Below are 22,035 nucleotides of genomic sequence, written 5' to 3' on the forward strand. Positions count from 1 at the left end.
CAGACTGAAAAACCAGTATGTTCTACGGTTGTGTGGGCTAACATGTAGCATTCATTCGTAAACCTGCGGATTCCCCCGGACTCTGCCACCATTAATGCTGGCCGCCGTCGTGTTGGTGAAATACTCTCGAGAACGGTGCGTAAAACACCAATCGAACAATAAAATAATATATCATTTATAAAATAATTGCATGCTGGCTTCTTCTCCGGCCGTAAGTGGGAAGGTCTGGTAACAACCTGCAGATGGTCGTGGGTTTCCCCGGGATCTGCCCGGTTTCCTGACACCCTAAGGCTGGCCGCCGTCGAACAAGTGAAACGTTCTTGAGCACGGCGTAAAACACCAATCAAATAAATTAATTAATCAAATGATTGTAATACTTTTGACGTACGTTCCACCATGCATGCAGAAAAAATGCTAATTTACTTATCTTTCTACAGATTTACATTCATTAAAGTTTCCCTAAATTTATAAATACAAACACTAACATACAAACTTTAAATTGTAGCTTCTAGATGTTAAAACAAAAACAAATGTGTTTTCTATTTTATTAATAAGTTTAGCTTTGTATGAGTATCAATGATAATAGCTTTTTATGACAGCCAATGTGTTAAATGTTTATAAAACCGAACCTAGACAAAGTACGTCATCTAAAACAAATCCCAAAGTCATAAATCCCGAAAAACAACTGTTATCCAATGCATAATTTTTATCCAACACTGCAGCTTCATCTGTCCATTACATATACACAGACATGACAGAATTACGTAGCCTACCCGTGTTCACGTAGGCCCTATTATGGCGTAAAGCGAAAATAAAGTTTCTATTAAAATGGCGTTGACATAGGTATCTACATGTACGTCTCAGATAAATTCCAAATATGGTTAATAAACCACACATGTTAGTACAGAATAAGGAGAGTAAAGGTCTGTTATCAGAAGAACAAACTTATTATGCATCTGGGCACTTTGAGAGTTTGTGTTCAAAACAAAAAAATTCTACTTAAGTCTTTGTATAAACGTGGCACTGAACAATTCCATGCACTTTCTACGTCACGTCAAAAGACATTTTTACTGCTTTACAATCTTCAATTCAGGTTTCAATTACACGCAAGTGTCACTGAATAACTACCTGTACTACTGGGTACATGTCAAACACATGTATTCTGTTTCAAACGTTTTAGTTTAGATTTAAACTACGCAATAGTCATTGACTAAATACATATACTACAAAGAACACATGCCTACATGTCAAACACATGTATTCTGTTTCAAACGTTTTAGTTTAGATTTAAACTACGCAATAGACATTGACTAAATACATATACTACAAAGAACACATGTCTTAGAATTTACAGTTTTCAACGCGGTAAGGGGTACATTGATAACAGTTACTGTATGTGTATCGTAGACGTTGGAGGATTATAAAATATGCAACTCGCGTAGTTCATACAAGATGTCCGTCAGCTATACCAAAAAAGGTGTTACAACATGTGTTTATATATAGTGTGTAGGAGTTTTTAGAAATTTCGCGTAGATGTAAATGTTAGACTAAATTCAAATGCACCGAGCTTATATAATGCATTGGTACTGTACACGCCCTTTCAACACTACACGCTGCATTTCACGCTGTAACAGTTATTCGGGCGCTTAAATTTCCATATTGTACTTACCTTATTGATATTTTACACTCTTCTCAAAAAAAGTGAAAAAGTTTCCTCTGTATAGGACGGCGATTGGTCTGTGTTAGTTGGATGAAACAACGCAAAGATTTAGAGAAATCCAAACCAGGTGCCTGTAAAACGCCTCCATTGAACTAGCGAAAGCAGGATTCGAGCCTGCGATGTGGCTGGTCAAGGACAAATCGGCTAAAAGGAGAACAGTGGTTTAGTCGCTGAAGCCAGAAAGGGCCTCAGTCAGAGGAAACAGTGCATGGGGTTAGTTTACACATATTTCTGAGGAATCGTTACATCGACATGCTGCATGTACCCTAATATTTCTGGCCTCATGAAGACTATGCATTTCTTGTAACTACCGGTTTAAGAACTAAAAATAGATTAGATACAGGCAACAAAGATGCACTGTAAAGTGATCATGGCAGGGTGTGGGTAATTTTTTTCACTCAAAGATGCCGACGAAAATTTACGAAAAGGTGAGCAATGTTAAGAAATTCCCTGAAGTTCGTGTACGAGGTGTGCCAAAGCATTGCGTTTTGTGAGTGTATTGAATTCACGTCTACATAAGGATTAGGCCTGTGTTAGTACTGTAGTCAGTATTGTGACAATAACTACATGTAACTGCATGCACACGTGCACGCTCACCTAATACGCCAATGTAACAAAGCGACAATGTGAACACATGTACATGTAAGTGAAGCACCCTTGACACACAAGGTGCACAGAAGCTTGGTTTTGGCGAAGGAGCTTACGCTTAAGTCATTTCCATCCACTAATTTAATATATATGAGTAATACATTGTTGGAACACTGGAGTATTAGAGAGGGATTTTTCTGCGATTGTGTGGAAAATGTAAACAAAATCAGTTTTGGTATTAAAGCTGTTAGTAACCTGCATTTTCTGGGGTTCAAGCTTCGGTACCAATAATCTCATTTCTAGTTAAATCCGGTTTGTCTCCATGCGGTGGAATATCGATTGGTGCTATCCCAATGTCTGTAGGATTATGTGCAAAGGAGATAAAATTTATCCAGTTTTGATAAAGTATTCAAAAACATATCAAAGAAGTTGCCGATATGACGGCATAAGTGGGATTCAAACCCCTCCTAAGCTATTTGTATACCTGCTGCTGAAGTAAAACTGCTCGAATGTTGCGGACGGCTAAATTTGTAAACTCTTTCATGCACAGGGCACCATTCCCATAGATAAACATATTACAACAATTAAGACCAGAAAAATAAAGGATATATATATATCAGATACTTGTAAAGTTGGTCTTGGATTATACCTTTGAACTACTGCAGATAGTCACTGTGTTCTTTTGTGTCAAGAATGCATTGTTGCAATGGAGCAATAGGAAGAAAGTGAGAAAATACCCGAAGAAAAAATAAAAGGAGTATACTGAATTTGAACCCGAGGCATATCACATGTCACATACAACACGTATAGTACTGAAGTCCAGCACGTACATATTGCGCCTTTGATCTTTTGCTAGTGAGGAAAAACGAAAGACAAAAATACACTGTTGAAAGTTTGAGTCCGTTCCCATGGCAATCTGCAGAAATTAATTTCAAGTCCCACGTCAAGAAATCCAAAATCGAAAATCTACAAATTTTAGAAAAGACCGTGGACAAAACACCTGGGCTCTTTTCATGTCAGAAGATTAATTCCTCCTAGAGCAATATTTTTAAGGTTTAAATTAAAATGCAAGCAAGATGGCCGTATCAGCCGAGTTACGGTTCACAATCTTAAGTCCTACCTTAGGATATACTTTAAAGAATTGTTGAACGACCATATTCGCTACAAACGTGACATAGCGTGAAAGCGTACATTCGTCCTAGTCATCAGAGCGTTATATGTACACTATATAAATGTAGCATGTACATGTAAATGTGCCAAATGTAGTAATTTGGCTGGTGGCAGCTTTTTGAAAGGAATGCAAGCCCTTTGTTTTATAAATATGTTCAACGATTTCAGCATGCACACAGTAAATATATAGTCGCTATGCTCAGCTTTATATCTGTAACAGTTTTTTTTACGTGACTTGCAAATACGGCAACATTGTGCTTTCACCCGTACATCGCTGGAAACAAATAAGACCAGATTCGTGACCAGGACATCAGACTACATTAGATTAAAATATTCGAATTTATTTTTTTTTGTTTTCACCTGACATCACTTTCGCTGTATCAGCTAAAATCTAGTTAGTACACAAATTTTCTTCTTTTTCTAAATAACTTCCAGGGAACGCTTGTTACGTGTACTTTAACTGAAAACAATCTCAAGATGGAATATCATACTTCCTAACCGATATCCTCATTTCCAATTTTGTAATATTTGTCTTCTTGCCTTGGGATGGCGTCCGGCCTTAAGACTGCGTCTCTTTATTACATAAGCTTAATTTGGAATTTAAACATTAAACATTAAGTTTACATTATATCTCTCTCATGATAGGACAAAGTATTCATTGAGTAGGTGTGTAGTGCATATATACATATTGTACGGTACTGAAGTTTTCTGTTTGGCTGCTGAGAAAAAAAAAATATCATGTGGCCGTTGCCATGCCTACACACACACACACTGTCTAACTATTCTGTAAATATACATATATGCACCTACACGCACATAGGCATACGATTTGGGTCTACATTGTTAGGGTCCTCCGTGATCGAGGGTGTTACCACACCAGCGCGGAGCAATGACCCACAAACCTCCCACCAATGCGGTCCCTGTGAGTTCAAAATTGGCTCATGCTGGCTTCCTCTCCGGCCGTTGGAAGCTCTGCAGCATTTTGCGGATGGTGGTGGGTTTCGTCCGGGCTCTGCTCGGTTGTTTTCCATTATAATGCTGGCCGTATAAGTGAAATAGTCTTGAGTACGGCGTCAAACACTAATCCAACAAATACATAAATACAATGTTCAAATGCTTATGCAAATATGCTTATCCTATTCTCGATTCCCCAGTGGAACTCGGTCGATGTGTGGACAGAATAATTCGAACCAAATTTTAAAGGAGGCTGGACAACTATAAATGATTCGCAAGTTACTAAGATTGTCGTTTAAGGGACTGCAGCCGTTCTGATTAAACCTGAAGATTTAAATAAGGTTTGAAGCTGAAAGGTTTGAACCTTTAAATATCAGAATATTGCCGTTATATTACAAGCAGATTTCAGAAACATGTACATCGCTTTCAATTAAAATCCACCATCGTTTTAAATTGGGGGGGGGGATATTACTGTGTGAATCTTAATTCTAGTTGAGGGATATGTCATCGAAATTGGGTTTATACTGTATAATCACAATTCAGATTGAATTCTAGACATGTAATTGAACAATCCGCCTCGAATAAGCTATCGAACTCGCCGAACAGGCAAGGATTTTTTTTTGCATACTTGCGAAGTTAGGAAGGTACGTGCCAGCCGATTGCAACGCTGGTTGACAATCTTCTACTAAACACCTTATTTGCCTTAATTTCAAAAGAGTTGTAATGATTCAGCAGCTTACAAAAACAACACGTAGAAAAAGTATTTTGTGGCATCTTTTTGACACAGTTAAATTCGATACCTGAATCGAAAATGACAAAATTGGCAGTTCACCTAAGGATTGTTTCCCTCAGCTCAGCCAATATGTCCACCCGCGCTTTGTGCTCTGAGCAATTGTGCGCTGCCAAGTCGGTTTCAGCCAGCTGCCGGCCACACAGCGGCAAAGCGTCCATGAAAATGCAACGAACATTGACTGAAGTACCGGTGTTAATTCAGCAAAAATTATTCGACATGCTCTTCATTGTGATAAATTCGTTATACCAGTGTGTTTAGTGAGTACACAGTTTGATACTTCTTCTCGATAATGAATATTTTCACGAGCCCGAAGGATCATCTCGACGACATATCAGGGCTTATAGCAACGCAACACGTTCGTATAGCTTACATTAAGTAAGGTCAACCAACAGAAAATAAAACAAGTTCATGGACATGGTGATCACTGAATAAATTTAAAAGAACTTCTCAAGAAAGCTAATATGTACAAAGGCGAGAAACTTACACTTGACATCCAGTGTGAGATTGGATGATGCACGTTTCCTGCCTCTATTACCAGGTCTCTGAGCCTCACAACTGATGACGTCACCATCCTGATATCGATTAACTCTCACTGTATACCGCTGGGTGGTCAGGTACCCGTGATTGTGCCCTTCATGTGAGCTCACACCTGACATATCTGCCGCTGTCATAGGATTGCTGTTGTTGTACCAGGTCAGAACGGCACTAGGATTGGACTCACTGGTGTTGCATGTAAATGTCACTGTGCTGTTTTCTGTGACGGTGACTGTATTTCCCGATGTTCTGGAATCTACCCGGAGCTGTACACGGTCAGGTCCGACTACATACATAAACAAATATTACATTTATTTATTTATTTATTTCATTGGTGTTTTACGAGGTACTGAAGAATATTTTACCCATACGATGGCGGCCAGCATTATGGTGGGAGGAAACCGGGCAGAGAAACCCACGACCATCCGCAGGTTGCTGGAAGACCTTCCCACTTACGGCCGGAGAGGAAGCCAGCATGAGCTGGACTTGAACTCACAGCAACCGCATTGGTGAGAGGCTCCTGGATCATTACGCTGCGCAAGCGCGCTAACCAACTGAGCCACATAGGCCCCCAAATATTACATACACTAAATATACCTTACATACAAATACAATATATTGACATCACTACATATTGCCTACAAATACCAATGAAAATGGAACAAGTATTTTCTGAATTGAGTTATGGATTTGTTGTTGTTTTACCCCGTATTCAAGAATTGTTCACCCTGTTGACGGCGGTCATGTTCACGAGTTGGGAAAACTGGAGTGATCGGTGTAGATCCCAGGCCTTTGTCAGGTACCTCTTGAACTAAAGCCGAATCATAGGAGTATGTGGAATTTCTAGCAGGTCGTAACAGGAGGCACAAGGCCTGGCAAATATATACAGAGTAATTTGAAGGAAATGTGCACAACCCACAGTATTTTACATTTTTGCACTGTTTGTATTATGTTTATCAATAATCAAAATATTTTCAGACAGTATCTGTAACATTTTATCTCCATAATTTCAGATTACAGGTACATACACTACACTTAAATGTGATGTACGCGACTCAAACACCCAGAAGCCTCTTACCAATGCCATCGCTGTGAGTTCAAGTTCAGCTCATGCCGGCTTCCTCGCTGACCGTGCTTGGCAAGGTCTCCCTCAACCTGCGGATGGTCGTGGCTTTCCCTGGGCTTTGCCCGGTTTCTCCCCACCATAATGCTGACCGCCGTCGTATAAGTGAAATATCTTGAGTACGGCGTAAAAGAACAATCAAATAAATAAATAAACAAATCAATGTGAGATGGTTTGAGGATCATTTAAAGGCATCTAAGGCGCAATTCTGCACTACATGATTACTCCTTCTGAGAACACAAGAGACAGTTCATACATGTTATTTACATGTTAATGGATTGTATTGCTATTCTAATATCCTGATGTAACGCACTTTTTGTTTTTATCATGGTCTTTTAAAGGAGAAAACACAACCTGTCTAAAACATACTTTAATCAAAACAAACTTTATAAAAAGTATCACACTTTTTATTTTAATGAGATTTCACCGAATAACGTGTAGAACAAGAAGATAATTCTGCACAAATGCCTGGTGTGAGTCGAGGCAGCCATCTTGGGAACTTTATCCAATCAAACAAGCTGCTATCAGATTACGCGGCCTAAACTGTGGCGTAGTCTATACCCATTCACTTCATGACATATGATAACACAGACCTACTGCATAAGACATTATTTTCTGATCTTTAACAGCCATTTAGTTAACTGTAGCAGAGTGGCCATTTCACAAAGTGTTGTGGATTAGGTCATTTACGGACTACCACAGACGTAAAATCAGTTGATTGACAAGCCGTGTAATAATAGGACGGCATTACAAACTATGTCAGACAGTAGCATACCGTCTCGGCCCGAACTGTATTCATTTCCCCAAAATAAAATTGTTGTCTTTCATTTTAGCGTTTAGTCAGCAGTTTGTAAATAACAAATATCAGAATCTGTGCAATATTCACTAGGCATCTCACAGCACAATTCTTAAAATTAATTAAATCCTAAGATATAATTTCTTTTCTCGATTTTACTGCAGTTGAAGAATTTAAATTTTGTTCCTTCGTCTTTCTCGAATACAAAGAGTGTCTTTTTGTTTTCTTTTATATAATACAGTGAAATTATGAGTATGTCCAATTTTCCGGAAAACTATATTAATCACTAGGGCCTTCATCGCCGAAGTCCACAACTTTTATCTGCCATCGGCTACCACTTAGACTATCATAAAATACAGTCGACGTCCGAGAGCAAGAGCAGATGTGACGACACCTGCACATGTGACGAAATTGGAGACCTGCTAAAGCTATGTCAAGACGAAGTTTCACTAACTGTTTACTGGGTTTGAGAAAAAAATCAGAAAAACATATTTAATGCTGGTTCATGACGCTTTGAATGATAGTCAGTAGTAGGTGGAGTATAGGTTCTGGCACACCCTCTATTTGGATGAGTTCAAACGGCTGGCGGCTATCGAAATTTACAATTAGAGAGATGCTTTTATTAGTATAATGATGATATCGGCGCGTACAATGAGGCACCATCAAAAAGCGCGAGCACTACGGGGGGACTTTGAGACGCTCCTAGGTGTGCGGGCTAAGTACCCACGGTCCCGCAATGCCTTGGAAGAATTGCAGGGGATCCTCGACAGGCATAAAACGGCTGTGGCTGGGTTGAACTCCCGAAGTAACGAGGAGTTGAAGCAAGACGCGAAGAACCTCCTCCTTCAATTGGATGAATTGCTAGGCGGAATACTGGGCGAAAAGAAACTAGAATTCACTAACACCGGCCGGGCTATAAGGAATCTCCTCCGGGCCTGGCAGATGGGCGTACCCGAAGGCGTTTGGACGGACCCAATAGCCTTCTTAGAAGAAATTCGAGCCAGTATTCGCCAGAAGCTAGAAGGAGAGATCCTGGCACTCAACGGGGTTAAGTTCCAACTAGGCCTCGGGGTTCAGTTGCGAAAGGACAACGCCGATGGCAGTGAAGAGTATACCAGCCCAGTACTCCGCAGCAAACAGGAGGCCCTCCTAGAGGTCGGTGACATTGACAGGGCTCTAGATAAGGTCTTCCCCACCATCCAGGAGGCGCTGGAAAAATGGACGCAGCGAGGGTCAGGGTGGGCTGTAAATAGCGTGCAAACACTCTGGCTTGATATTGCAAGGTATCAGCCGCTGAGAGGCGGGTCCTACATCCCCCTACCTGCAGCCGTGAGCAACAAGAAAGCAGTCATCAACGTGAAGAACAAAGACGACGACTGCCTCAGATGGGCACTCCGGTCTGCCTTATTTCCAGCCGCCAGAAACCCCCAGAGACCAACCAAGTATCCCACCAATGATGGTCTTGACTTTGAGGGGATCGACGCCCCCACACACATCTCTCAGATCCCTAAAGTGGAGGGGAAGAACGACCTCGCCATCAACGTATTCGGGTGGGACAAGGGCGTGATCGTGCACCGCCTCAGAAAAAAGCCCGGCAACACGCCCCGAATCAGTCTGCTGCTGATTGAGAAGGCAGGCAAATTCCATTATACATGGATAAAAGACCTCAATCGGCTCCTATACCAAGAAAGTAAGGCGCCAAATCGCAAACACTTCTGCGAGTGCTGCCTACACGGCTACACAAGGGAGGACCTGCTCGAGGCGCATAAACCGGAATGCCGAGGGATTGGCCAGACGGCGGTGAGGATGGAAATGCCCCAGGAGGGGAAAAACAAGTTCTCCTTCCAGAACCACCACAAACACCTACCGTCGCCGTTCATCATATATGCCGACTTCGAGGCTCTGACCAAAAAGGTTGAAGGCCTGCCGCCCAGCCCCGCAGACAACAGCTCTCAAAAGACTCAGCACCACGAGCCCTGCAGTTACTGCTATGTTGTGGTGCGTTGCGACGGCCACACAAAACGCCCCGTGGAATACAGAGGCCATAACGCGACGGAACACTTCCTCAGAGCTCTCCAACAGGAGGAGCGGGAAATCAAAAATGTTCTAGCCAACCCTATATCCATGAATATGACTCCCCAACATTGGCAGGCCCACAACAACGCCACAACCTGCCACGTGTGTGAGAAGCCTCTGGGCGCCGATTCTGTGCGCGATCACTGCCACATCACCGGCAAGCACAGAGGCGCGACACATATCGCATGCATCCTAAAGTTGCGGCTGGGTCCCAAGACAGCCATACCAGTAGTCTTCCACAACCTACGGGGCTACGACGGGCACCTCCTGATGCAAGTCATAAGTAAGGTGGAGGGCCGCATCACCTGCATCCCCAACAACACGGAAAAGTACATCACCTTCTCGCTGGGGCAGCTCCGCTTCATCGACAGCGTTCAAATCTTACCGACTTCCCTTGACAACCTGGTTGTCCAGCCTCCAGCCTCCCACCCAAAGAGGCTTTCTACAGTAAGCTCAAAGTCGGAGGCATTAGCGATGAAGACTACATCCACGCTCAACAGATGTGGAAGGTATTTGACTGCACCAATCTGGGAGACTACACAGACCTTTACTGCCGCACAGACGTGCTCCTGTTGGCCGATGTGTTTGAGGCCTTCCGGAAGATTTGTTTATGGCAGTATGGATTGGAACCTGCTCACTACTTTACGAGCTTAGGCCTCTCGTGGGATGCGCTGTTCAAGAAGACTGGGGTAGAGCTGGAGCTGTTGACCGACTACGACCAACATATCTTCATTGAGAAGAGGTTGCGGGGAGGTATCTCCATGGTAAGGAAGCGACACGCCAAAGCCAATAATCCGCAGGTGGAGGGATACTACCCCGAAAGCCCAAACAGCTACATCCAATACCTAGACGCCAATAATCTATATGGCTGGGCTATGAGTCAGTTTCTTCCAACGGGTGGCTTCCAGTGGGTAAGCGACGCGCAGCGTCTCGGTGAAACGATTGCTACTCACCCCCACGACAGTCCTTCCGGTTACATCCTCGAGGCCGACCTAGAGTATCCGGCCGAAGTACATAACGAACATAACGGCCACCCATTAGCCCCGGAGCGTCTGGTGGTCCAGAAGGAGTGGATGTCTGACTATCAGCACGGTCCTCTTGGCAAGAAAGCGCCTACCGAGGTCGAAAAGCTGGTCCCCAACCTCCGCAACAAGGAACGGTACGTCCTGCACTACCGGAACCTACAGCTGTATCTATCTCTGGGAATGCGCCTGACAAAGGTTCACCGGGCCCTGAGATTCGCCCAGAACCATTGAACTATATCAGGATGAACACCGAGCTCCGAAAAACTGCGGCAAGTAAATTCGAGAAGGACCTGTACAAGCTAATGAACAACTCGGTCTTCGGAAAAACCATGGAGAATCCTCCGGAAGCGTGTGGACGTCAAGCTGGTACGCTCTGGAGAAGACGACAAGCTCCGACGCTTGATAGCCAGCCCGAGCTTCGCACGGGCAAACATATTTGATGATGCTCTCGCAGCGATTCAGATGCACAAGACCCGTCTAGTCCTAAACAGACCTATCTACGTGGGCATGAGCATTCTAGATCTCTCCAAGCACCTGATGTACGACTTCTACTACAACCACATGAAGGCCCAGTACGGAGAGCGCTGCCAGCTCCGCTACACTGACACGGATAGTCTGCTACTCGAGATTCAGACTGATGCTGTTTATAGGGATATGGCTGAGAATGCAACCATGTACGACACCTCAGATTACCCACAAGACCAAACCCCTGCACATCGTAGCAAATATGAAGGTCTTGGGGAAAATGAAGGACGAGTGCGCGGGGCGGACCGATCGCCGAATACATTGGTCTGCGCCCCAAGATGTACTCCATTCTGGAGGCAGGCGGAGCCAACATTAAGAAGGCCAAGGGCGTGAAAAAGAGAGTTGTGGAAAAGTGCATCCGCCATAAGCAGTACAAAGAGGCCCTCTTCGAGAAGAAGATCTTCCGACACGGTATGGACGTGCTGCGATCAGAGCGCCACCATATCTATGGGCAGCACCTGAATAAGATCTCACTGTCCTCCTTCGATAGTAAGCGCTGGATCGCCGAAGATGGTGTACACCTTGGCTTACGGCCATAGAGATGCGGCACCCGCAGGATAATGGGCAGGATGGGACATCCTCTTCGAGGAACTCCTATAGCCGTAGAACCCAATCCGGGGGAAGCTGAGTATCGGGAGGCACTATAAGCAACTCCTCACTAACGAATCCCCGTCGCGGGCCATCCGACGTATCGTCTAGATGGTACAGCACGGGTTCATTAGGCTTTGTGACAGAGCGCCCAAGCCGATATATCTCTAGAGACCACACAGGATCAGTCGTGCGACGGCGGCCGCCCTCCAGCTCTCCAGGCTGATAGAGATAACGAACGCCAACACCCTCGAGGATCTTCCTCTCATTAAGTCCAAAGGGACGACCTGGAACCGTCGAGGAAGGCTTATTGGGCACCCCTTTTGCCTTGATGACGTCTTTCGGCATTTTACCGATCAGTCTCGTTGTCTCGTTATTCAGAGCGGCCACAACAGAGGGCAGACGAGCTACCCATTCAGTAGACTGGTGCTCAGGAGGGATGCGCATCTCCTGGGTGTACTGATGCCCAAAGAGCCGCTCAGCCAGAGTACGGTTGAAACGCTCCACTTTGCCTTGTTCTCTGTGGATATCCACGCGGCCTCGGCAGACTGTGACATCGTGTTTGGCCAGCAGATGGCTCACCGCACCCATAAACTCGCGCCCAGGGTCAACTTGGAGAAGCTTCGGCCATCGAAGGGGTCCCCGCTTGTAAATGCGAGAGAGCATCAGCGACTTCTTTGGAATCTTTAGTAGCCAGAGGTTCCGCCTCCTTGTAGCGAGAAGCGACATCAACAACTGTCAGCGCGTACTTATACAGCTTCCAGCCTCGCCGATCATGTGGTAGAAATAAAAGATCAGCTTAGTGGATGTTATTCGGCGTGAACACATCGAACATAGGCCTCGGTATTTTTCGGGGACGAGGCAGGTATATCTGCCAGATAGCCTGCTTTTTTAGCCAGGCCCGGACCACATCTTCGGAGACTTTAGCCGCAGTGGGCAAGTTTCTGGATGGTCGCGCGGCCCTTGCAGTACCCACGAGGGCTTGTAGTAGATATTTGCCAGGCGAGCAGACACCTTACTAGCCATGTCATCAAGGTATTCTAGCAGCCCTCTAACAGATTTGCGACGAAAAGATGTTAATCGTCGCGGCGCAGAAAACCTTACTACTAAGATCGTGCCCGCCATACGGCGAGGAGCTCAATGGCGAGTCCGGCACAGTCAGTTCGGTTTACTTGGTGAGTTTTGCCATTCCGTAACTCACACCCCCAACCACATACATCCCCATGATGACGAAGGTCATCTCGCGATGTTTTTGATCTTCACTAGGCACATAGAAATCGGAGAGCTGTGGCTCTGAGCCCAGCAGCGCTTCGCGTGCATCGCGTGTAAGAGTTTTGGCCGTGACCCTAGAATACTCGCGGATTGCAGCGTCGACATCCCGGCACGTTTGGACAGCGTGGCCCTGGCGGCGGAGTTCATCGTTGATCCAGTCCAAGCCCTCAGTGCGGTTTGGGGCCCATTTTTCCTGGGCGGCTTGGAGCTGCTCTACAGCACGGTCATGGCGCCTCCGCTCTTGGTCGACACTGGAACTCCTAAGCATCGAAAACATATAGTTGCTCCTGCTGAAGGCCAAAGCGTTTACGAGGGCGCTGCCCATCATCATTGCGATGGAGGCCATTACTACTTGATTCTATTGGGAGGAAGGAGCCCTTGTTTAATTAGCAGGTCCTTCGAAAACATGGCCGGGCCTACATCTGCAATGACCATGCCGACGTCACGGGGTGTTAAATCCAGCTTCGGGAGGGCTCCTTTCAGGAACATCTGGCCGAGACCAGCGTACCCAGTAGCCAGGAGAGAAACCACAGCGGCGTGGTAGGCCGCGTTGACTAGCACTTTTCCGTCACCGGGTGGAGTAGACATGCTGCTTTATATAGAAAGGGTCGCGACGTGTATTCAAATGGAGATTCTTTTCTTGCGGCGTGATATCTGCATGCGGTGGTAACATCTGCACCTCGTGCATGCGGGGTAATATCTGAACCTCGTGCATGCGCTGTATAGCGGTTGCGCCACGCACGTAGCAACAAAAGCACTGCAAGGCCGCCAACGCGTAATAACGCTAGGGGCGCCCTCCAGCGGGTGATTTGGTGTGCATTCGTAGAATCCGGTTCCTTCGCAAAATCTGTGGCTCCCCCCTCCTTCGTAGAATCCGGTTCCTTCGGCTGTTTCTAGGTGGAATCAGCTGCGCCAAGCAAAGCAGCCTTTGCTTTGCGAAGATCGTCCTTGAGCTTTTTAAGCCTTGGCCTTTCTCGCTGCAGCACCCGCTGGACCCGCAGCGACTCTTTTGGGATTCTTCGCAGGGCCGTCATTCGTAGAATCCGCTGTCAACCCCTCCGCTTCCTTCGGGCCTTACGGATTCGTTGTACTCATGTTCCTCTGGATCATCATTTCTAGGAGAGTAGTGGTGTTTAAATAAGCAGTGCTCAGTAGTGGTTAGCGCCATGGTCAACGGTGCCAAGTACTTACCATAGCAGTTGTATAGCCAGCACCTAGCACTGCTAAGCGCCTGTTCAACAAATGGGTCGGTGGCGAGCTGTGCCATGAGCATTGGTCGATTCTCGGGTGGGATTGGTAGGAGCCAGCTGGCTGCCCTTACATATGATCTCAAGAATATACCTCCGAGACCGTCAACCATCCGCACACCGAGCTTAGCCTCGTACCTGGAGTGCTGCCTTTCAACGTCTTCGTCGCTCATGGCGTCGATCTCAGCGGCTGTAACGTCTTTTCCCAGATATCGCTTGACCTGCCCACCCACCGCAAGTGCGGCCAGCCTATCCCTGAGCTGGTGTGCATGTTTGCTGGGCTGTTGGCTGGGCTTCTCCTCCTCCTCCTCCTCTGCGCCCAGAATATCGTCTATAAGCTCGTCTGTATCCATTATTAATATGTAGGGGCGACTACGTCTAATATATAATCTTAGATGTGGCGGACGTATCAGTCATTAGCAGGAGCTTAGAATGCGGATTGTTCTTGAGCTTCTGTCGAACCTCTGCCTTTTCGCTCTCGGCCTCGATGATGTGGTTCTCCTCCAGGCATTCGTTGAACGAGTGTCGATCTTTGCAGTGGAATAAAGCCACCCAACTTGTCTGCTCGCAAAAGTCTTAGAGGACGGCGTTGTATTTCTGAGTGAGGACCCAGACGCTTTGTTTTGCATGACGGCCCGAGAAAGCCATGAATGACAGCTTTTTTGTTTCTTCTTCATCGCCTCTAACGCGCTACAATCATCGATGATGTATAGGGTGGGCTCCCCCTGGAGCAATCTGTAGAAAGCACTCAGGCAGTCGTTGAGCCGCTCGCCGGGATCAAAACAATAGACCTCAGGGTCAGACAGTATCCATCGCCGCCGGTACGCCTTGTTATGCTTAAGAGTGGGGCACAGGTCCACAATGTGATGAAAGAAACCGCGGAAAGGCCCCTCAAGCAGGTCCACACGAAGACTGTTTTGCCGCAGTTCGTCTGCCCACAGATAATCGCGCAGTGGGCGTCATCAATAAAGCGCAATAACGAATCTACCATTCTCGATGTGGAACTTTGTGTCCATGATCACATAGAGATATACGTTCAACACGCCGGGCTCCTCTCTCTCTTTTGTCACCTGTATCGTAATCCCCTCGCTGGCGTTCAGAACGAGCTCGTTATCGTCGCTTGGCCGAAGGTCAAGCCAGAAGGCGTGCTTGTGCGTCAAAGAACTCTTCCAGGGAGACGTCTGCCAGGCCTAAGTCTTTAACGACCCTGGCCACCTCAGGGTCCCGCTGGCGAAGAACCTCTGGACCTCGCCCCACTGCTGGTACGCCCGCATGCCCTGGCTGTACAGCTGATTGGTGACAACTTCTATTGTGACTTCTACTTTTGTGGTCTTCGGGTTGTAGAAGGATTCCGACCTCCTATTCCACGGGGTTCCTTTAGTCTCGAACAGCATGAGGATGCCCTTCATTGCTCTCGCGGGCGTGTTCAGGTTTATGTTCCAGAGAGTATCAGACTTGTCCTTCACAAACTTTCGGTGGCGGAGGACGCGATCATACAGAATGGAGACGCCCCCGGCAAACTGGGTGCGGATCTGTCTAGCGAGCTCCTCTTCGTTGACCATATCGAACTCCAGGCTGATGTTGTCGATGGTGAAAGTCGCGTCGGCATCGTCTGTTGCCTGGATGACCCGACTGTAATCGTTGAACGTCAGTTCGTACTCCAGTCGGTCGGCCAAGGCACTCTGGTAGAATGGCATGTGGCTATCTAGAAGCTCAAAGTCTAGCGGAATGTGGAACCGGGTGCCAACGGCGCGAGCGATGGCTTTTTCTCCAGTATCGTCGTCACTTGCGTCCTCCGCTTCGTCTCAAAGTTTAAGCATGTTTTCGCTGCTGATGCCTTGGTAGGCCGCATTCCGCCGTTCGGTTTTGGTCAGCCATAAGTCGCCGAAGCAATGAAACACATCAGAGTCGTCGATGGACATTACCTCATTCCCGCTGATTCTGATCGTGGTTTTCTTGACTACTGCGCGTCCGAGGATTCCCGACCACTGTGGCGTTCGGGTCGGATGAATTGATCGTGATCGAGAAGGCCAAGGGCACGGTACCGGCACAATGACGTCATTTGCGCCGAGGTTGGCGAAGCGGACCAAGAGTTGTTGATTCTGGTCGATCGTACTCGGGTTGTTGGTGACGACCAAGGACTGCCGTACACCTTGTACCCCCCGAGGCTTACGGAGTGTTCTGAAAGGGTTTAGCCTGAGTCAGTATGCATCCATTGTGTGTATTGAAGGTATACCTTGCAATGTTCAAAACGAGGATTATGGCAGATTTTGACTTTGATAATCCGGCCTTCCACGACGCCCAAGAGGACAACATCGACGACGAACAGACCCCTCTCCTTGCAGGTGATGATGTTCCCGATCAACAAAGCCGGGGTGCGGCCGCCAAAAACCTTTAACAAGAGCTGACGCAGGCCGCCGTGAATGATTATTACGATGCCTTGGCGAAGGTGGATCCCAGCCTTACCCCGCTCTTTCGCGATTACACGAAGTTTAAGGTTGTCCAAGGGCGTCTGCGACTCGCGGCCCACCCCACACTGGACATCATTAACAAACGAACAGGTGAACCGCTAGCCCTCTCAACAGTCGCCAATAAAGGATTGGTTAATGTTGTTAGGGGGGAAAGGGGGCTGGGCTTTATAGACTGGAAAAGAAAAGAACAGACATCGTTGCATCCGGCAGCAGTCGCAGCCCTGGAGACAGCGAGTTCAGAATTCGGTGCAGCGGCCGGCGAGGCAGATACCATGGAGCTGGACGATTTAAGCCAACCAGCGAAAAAGGCCGCTGATGCTGTCCACACACTGGAAACAAGATTGACAGATAGTGAGGTCGGGCGGGCTCTTGAAACGATAAACGACCCTCCCCTTCACAAGAGAGAACTTCTGGGGCTTGACAAGGCAGTGCGGACCTCGGAAGGCGAACACGCGAATAACCTCGCAAAGCTGTCAATTCTCGATAAGGACATCGCAAAAGAAAAACGGAAGTTGGGTGAGGCCACTGATGAATTCTCCCGGAGCCGGATCGAAGACCAGATAAGGAATCTCGAGGACGAGAGGGTGGCCCGGCTCGAAGCAGCCTCTTTAACGGCCGAAGCCCTGCGCATGCAAATACGCCGCATCAAGCAGACGGTCGATCACATCCTACACAAGGATACCAGTCTGGCCGAGCGCGTCCGCACCCACTTACGGGAGCAGGGAATAACCGTGGTCTCCATTCTCACGGCAATTGGGATGGCAATCTCGACACTGGGGCTAGCGAGAAAGTTGGCGCCGACTGGCGGGTCCGGCGGGGGCATCCAGCCAACACCACCTCCATCCGACGGGCGTGATCTTAAAGAATGGGTGAAAAAGCATCTCCAGTCCCTGGCGCGCGGCCTTGGCAAGCTGGCTGGGAAGGCTGCCGCTGCGATTCCGGGCATTATTGGCAGTATCGTGTCCTGGCTACTGAACCTTCTCGGGAAAGCGGCTGGGTGGCTGGCCGATAATGTCTGGGCTCTAGTCGTCGCAGTAGGTGGCCTAATGCTCGTGGCTGTTCGCAAGTATTTAACGCATAGTCCACAGCAGCAGTAAGCCGATAAAACCCCCAGTGACGACGATGGCTGTTTTCTCCGCATCGTGATTCTTTAGCTTTGGAAATAGGGGTTCTTGTTTACCTCCGGCGGCCGCAACATGCTGAACGCGCGCGGTGGGTGGTGGGACGCTTTCTTGTGGCTCAGCGATCCCGTGGGAAGGTGCGCGCTTGTGCAAAGTGGGCGGCACTTTAGCGTTCACACCGTCATTGGCGCCTAGCTTCTGGTCCTCTGTGGCCACGACGATTTTGTTGTTGTAGTTCGCCAAATGGCCGATCTGCAGAAGCATGTCGCTGGGGGCCATATATAGGCCTATGCCATACAGAATGTCTACAGCGCTCCTCGCATACTGTAGCACGTCCTGGTAGCGTTTGATAGCAGACGGAAGGTCGATCGGAGAGGAAATAGCGTCTTCAACGTTCGCGGCAAACTGTTTTTGCACGTCGAAGGCTGTGCCCGTGCCTAGAATATGCGCCCTTGTTTGCGCTTGTGCGCCTAGAATAGCCCACACGTATGTCCGGATGGAATCGTTTGGGCGCTCTACGCCCGGCTGCGTGAATCCTTGGGATGTGTCGACAATGAACGCCGCCCAAGCCTCCTCGGCGTCCTCCTGGATGTAGTCAACGTGGAGCGCTGTAGGCTTTCTAGTGAACGACATCCTTCTCGGATCGAAGGTCCCATCGCCAATGGGGCTGTAGCCCGTTCTCGTGACATAGTAATATGCCACTCCGAGGCCGTGATTCAACCCACTGCGTTTCCAGTCTGTGTGCTTATCTACCTGGAACTCCCTACAAATCCTCTCATAGGCCCTCTTGTCGTTGGGGTTTTCGAATGTCGCCCACGCTCTGTCTTTCGTCTCTTCCAAGACCCGCCTAACTTGGTAATACACATGGAACGTGTACAGGGCCCTTATTCGTTGGTCGGGGGCGAGAAGATGGTCTTTTGCAGAGACGCCACAGCCCGTGGTTGCGCACCAGATCGCGAAGTTCACTTGGTTCTGCCAGAATTGCATAGGATTGGTGTTCCAGGCCCAAACAATGTCATTGCTGGTTATATTTGGCAGCCGGTACTTGGCCAACACATCCGTGAACTGGACTGGAAAGGCCTTCTTTTCATCGATGTAGATGTCAAATCGCGCGAGCTGCTCTGTGTGGGTTTGGATACGATGAAATGCCCCGGCCTTGTAAGTGGCCTCTCTATTGAACCTGTAAGCCTCGCTGTTCATCGTGGCTAAAATGTTCATCACATTGTCTGACATTCTAAATGGGGCACAGCACACGCTGCCTCATGCCCTTAACAACCTCGACGCCTGCCTTAAAACCGCCCTTCGCGAGATAACATTCTATCCAGCCTAGGTGAATATCCCCACCGGAGTGGGCTTCTTGCTTGAGGGCAAACGTGTTGAAGTGCCGACGGGCTACTACAATGTCTGTACGCTGGACAAGGACATATTCCGCCCGCATGGGATTTCTCTGGGATTGAATGAAGCCACTGACCGCTTAGTCCTTACCCTCCCTAGAAATGTCTTCGTAATACTCCAAGAGCTTGACCCATCTTAGGGTTCTCCGACGGGATTGCGCCCATAGAGGGGACTATGGAGGGTGAAAATTTAACTAACTTGGTCACACACAAAGAAGTCTTCGTGCATTTGGATGAACTGAGCACCTTAGAAAACGTGAGAATAACCTCAGATTTCGGTGGCGGTTCAACACTACTTCAGGCCATCGCCGTGACTGGTGAAGGGATAAACTGCGGGAAGTTTCATTTCCCAACCCACAGTACAAAGCCTTGCGGGCCGACTAAATAACGCACTTGACCGTGGCACTTTTAGACAAAAACGGCAAGTATATCGCCTTCTGAGGTGATTGAAGAACAAAAACTCTCCTTAATTCGCTTTGAAGACCGCTTTGTTCTTGTAAGACGTGGCTTAGCACTATCTGCGGGCGAAGGTGTAGATTCCGCACTTCTTATAGGGCGAACAAGTATATCTTTGTCCATGCTAGAAATAAACCCTGGATCTATACTTATCTTCAACATCATACTTGGCGCGGCCTCTCAGCGCCGTGCCTCCTTGATTACCGGTGTGAGACTAAAGTGGCCTGCAGAGCACAATGGAAACGAGCTCAGACTTATGATCAAATTACCGGCCCAGGGCGACCCAGTCATCCGGAGCTCTCTCGAGGATATACGGGTCTTTGTAGGGAGCGATGCCAAACTCGATTACATCTATTTAGAGTCCGGTATAAAGCTTTCGTGTTAGTATTCCCGATGACGATTTAGAGCTTACCGACGTTGTTGATTCGTAGGACGGACAATATGGGACGACTGTACCCAGCGATCACGGATGAAGAGCCGACGGATGACCATCCCTTGACCCCGACCGCGCCGATGGTGGAAAATCCCCCGGAGGGCGTGGCGCACGCCCATCACCTGCAGTATATCAACGAAATACAGAGGCAGCTTGAATCTGAGCGAGATCTCCGCCGGGCCCTGTACAAAAAGTACCGGCGCGGTGTCCTTAGCCGCCGAGGCCCTTGATTCGGCCATGCTTACGGCTGGTTTGGGACTAGGGGTTGCAGGCGTGGGACTACTCACAACAATAATTGCAGCCCCTGCTGTTCTGGCCATGGAAGCTGCGGCCCTAGCTTGCGGTGTCTCAAATATCGCCGGAAAATTCGTTAGCCGCCGACTTCACGCAAAGGCCAAGAAACATAACGATATACGGCTGTTGTCTAAGGCTAAACTTAACAGCATCCGTGCGCAGGTATCCACGGCATTATCTGATGGTGTTATTTCGGACGTAGAGTTCAAGCAAGTCGTTCAGGAGCTCAAGAACTACTCTGATCTGAAGCAGGAGATACGCGCTAAGTCTCGTAAGGCATTCAACGCTGTAGAGATCGATGAAAGCACGAAAAAACAGCTTATAGATCGCGGCCGAAAACTAGCTCGGCAAGAGCTGAAAAACGCTCTTTCCGAATGATGTTCTGGGGAGGTGCCCAGGGGGAACTTGTTACACTACTCCACATGCAGCGGAACCAAATCAGAATACAGTATACATCGCTCTAAGACTGAGAACAGGCAAAATTATCACCAATGAATCTGTGACTGTCACTGACTAAAAGAGTAGTGGCACCATACGTTTTGAGCACCTAAGTCACAGTAGGTAGAAATAAACTTTGTAAAATACGAAAAACAAGAAACAATTCAAATACATGTACTATCTATGTCGAGAAATTAACTCTGGGCACAGTAGTGCATGTCAAACATCATTTCTGTCATCTGAATACATATATGAATACACTTTGTAAACCTACATGTTAGAAAAATGTTCACAATCTAGTATACATACATATAATATTAATACATTTTGAAACAGTGTACTGGTCTGTGGGCTGGGACTCGCCGTAAAAAAAACTTTACCCGTCAAAAATACCCCCTTGGCTGGATTGCCCGTCCAGTTGGACGGGTGGACGGATGTCTGGCTAACCTGGTGCGCGGGGGTAAAAAAAAATTCTGCCCAGTGTGGGGTTCGAACCAAAAAAGCAAAAGGCCTGGTTTATAGCTCAACCTGTTACCAATTAACCACCACCCATGCTGTGAGTGACTTCTTTGTAGCCTCGCAAGTCTTGCACCGTGCCGACTAACTTCGCTCAAATAGGCTGGCTTGTCGTTTCCATCGTGGGAGATCCCATGATTATTCATTGTATTCGCTGTATACCTAATAAGAAATTTCGATAGCCATCAGACCCTCGGCTGGGGCAGGGGCCTCTATTTTGTTCTGGGGAGGGCCCCAGGGGGAGGGTGTGCCAGAACCCTCTTTCCCTATACTACTAGTATACATACATATAATATTAATACACTTTGAAACAGTGTACTGGTCTGTGGGCTGTTGATTCAAAATTTTACCCGTCAAAAATACCCCCTTTGGCTGGATTTGGGGTAAAAAAAATTCTGCCCAGTGTGGGGTTCGAACCCATGGTCCAAAAAATATTTCCAAATAATTCTCCTAGAAATACTGGATTTTATCAAACAAGACACGCTGAAAAAGGCTGTCACA

At 47.4% G+C, this 22,035-nt stretch overlaps 1 protein-coding gene across 1 annotated transcript in view; it reads right to left on the reverse strand.

The window, feature by feature from the left end:
- Positions 1–12,483, reverse strand: part of LOC135481405 (neural cell adhesion molecule 2-like) — a 30,325-nt gene extending 17,842 nt beyond the window's left edge. Inside the window, exons 1-2 of the mRNA XM_064761233.1 lie at positions 12,133–12,483; positions 5,710–6,025 (exon numbers count right to left, since the gene is read on the reverse strand). Of these exons, the coding sequence (XP_064617303.1) occupies positions 5,710–6,025; positions 12,133–12,483 (667 nt within the window). The remainder of the gene's footprint in view (positions 1–5,709; positions 6,026–12,132) is intronic.
- Between the last annotated feature and the right edge of the window lie 9,552 nt (positions 12,484–22,035).

The sequence above is a fragment of the Liolophura sinensis genome, unplaced genomic scaffold, assembly GCF_032854445.1.
Source record: "Liolophura sinensis isolate JHLJ2023 unplaced genomic scaffold, CUHK_Ljap_v2 scaffold_43, whole genome shotgun sequence".
Classification (NCBI taxonomy): domain Eukaryota; kingdom Metazoa; phylum Mollusca; class Polyplacophora; order Chitonida; family Chitonidae; genus Liolophura; species Liolophura sinensis.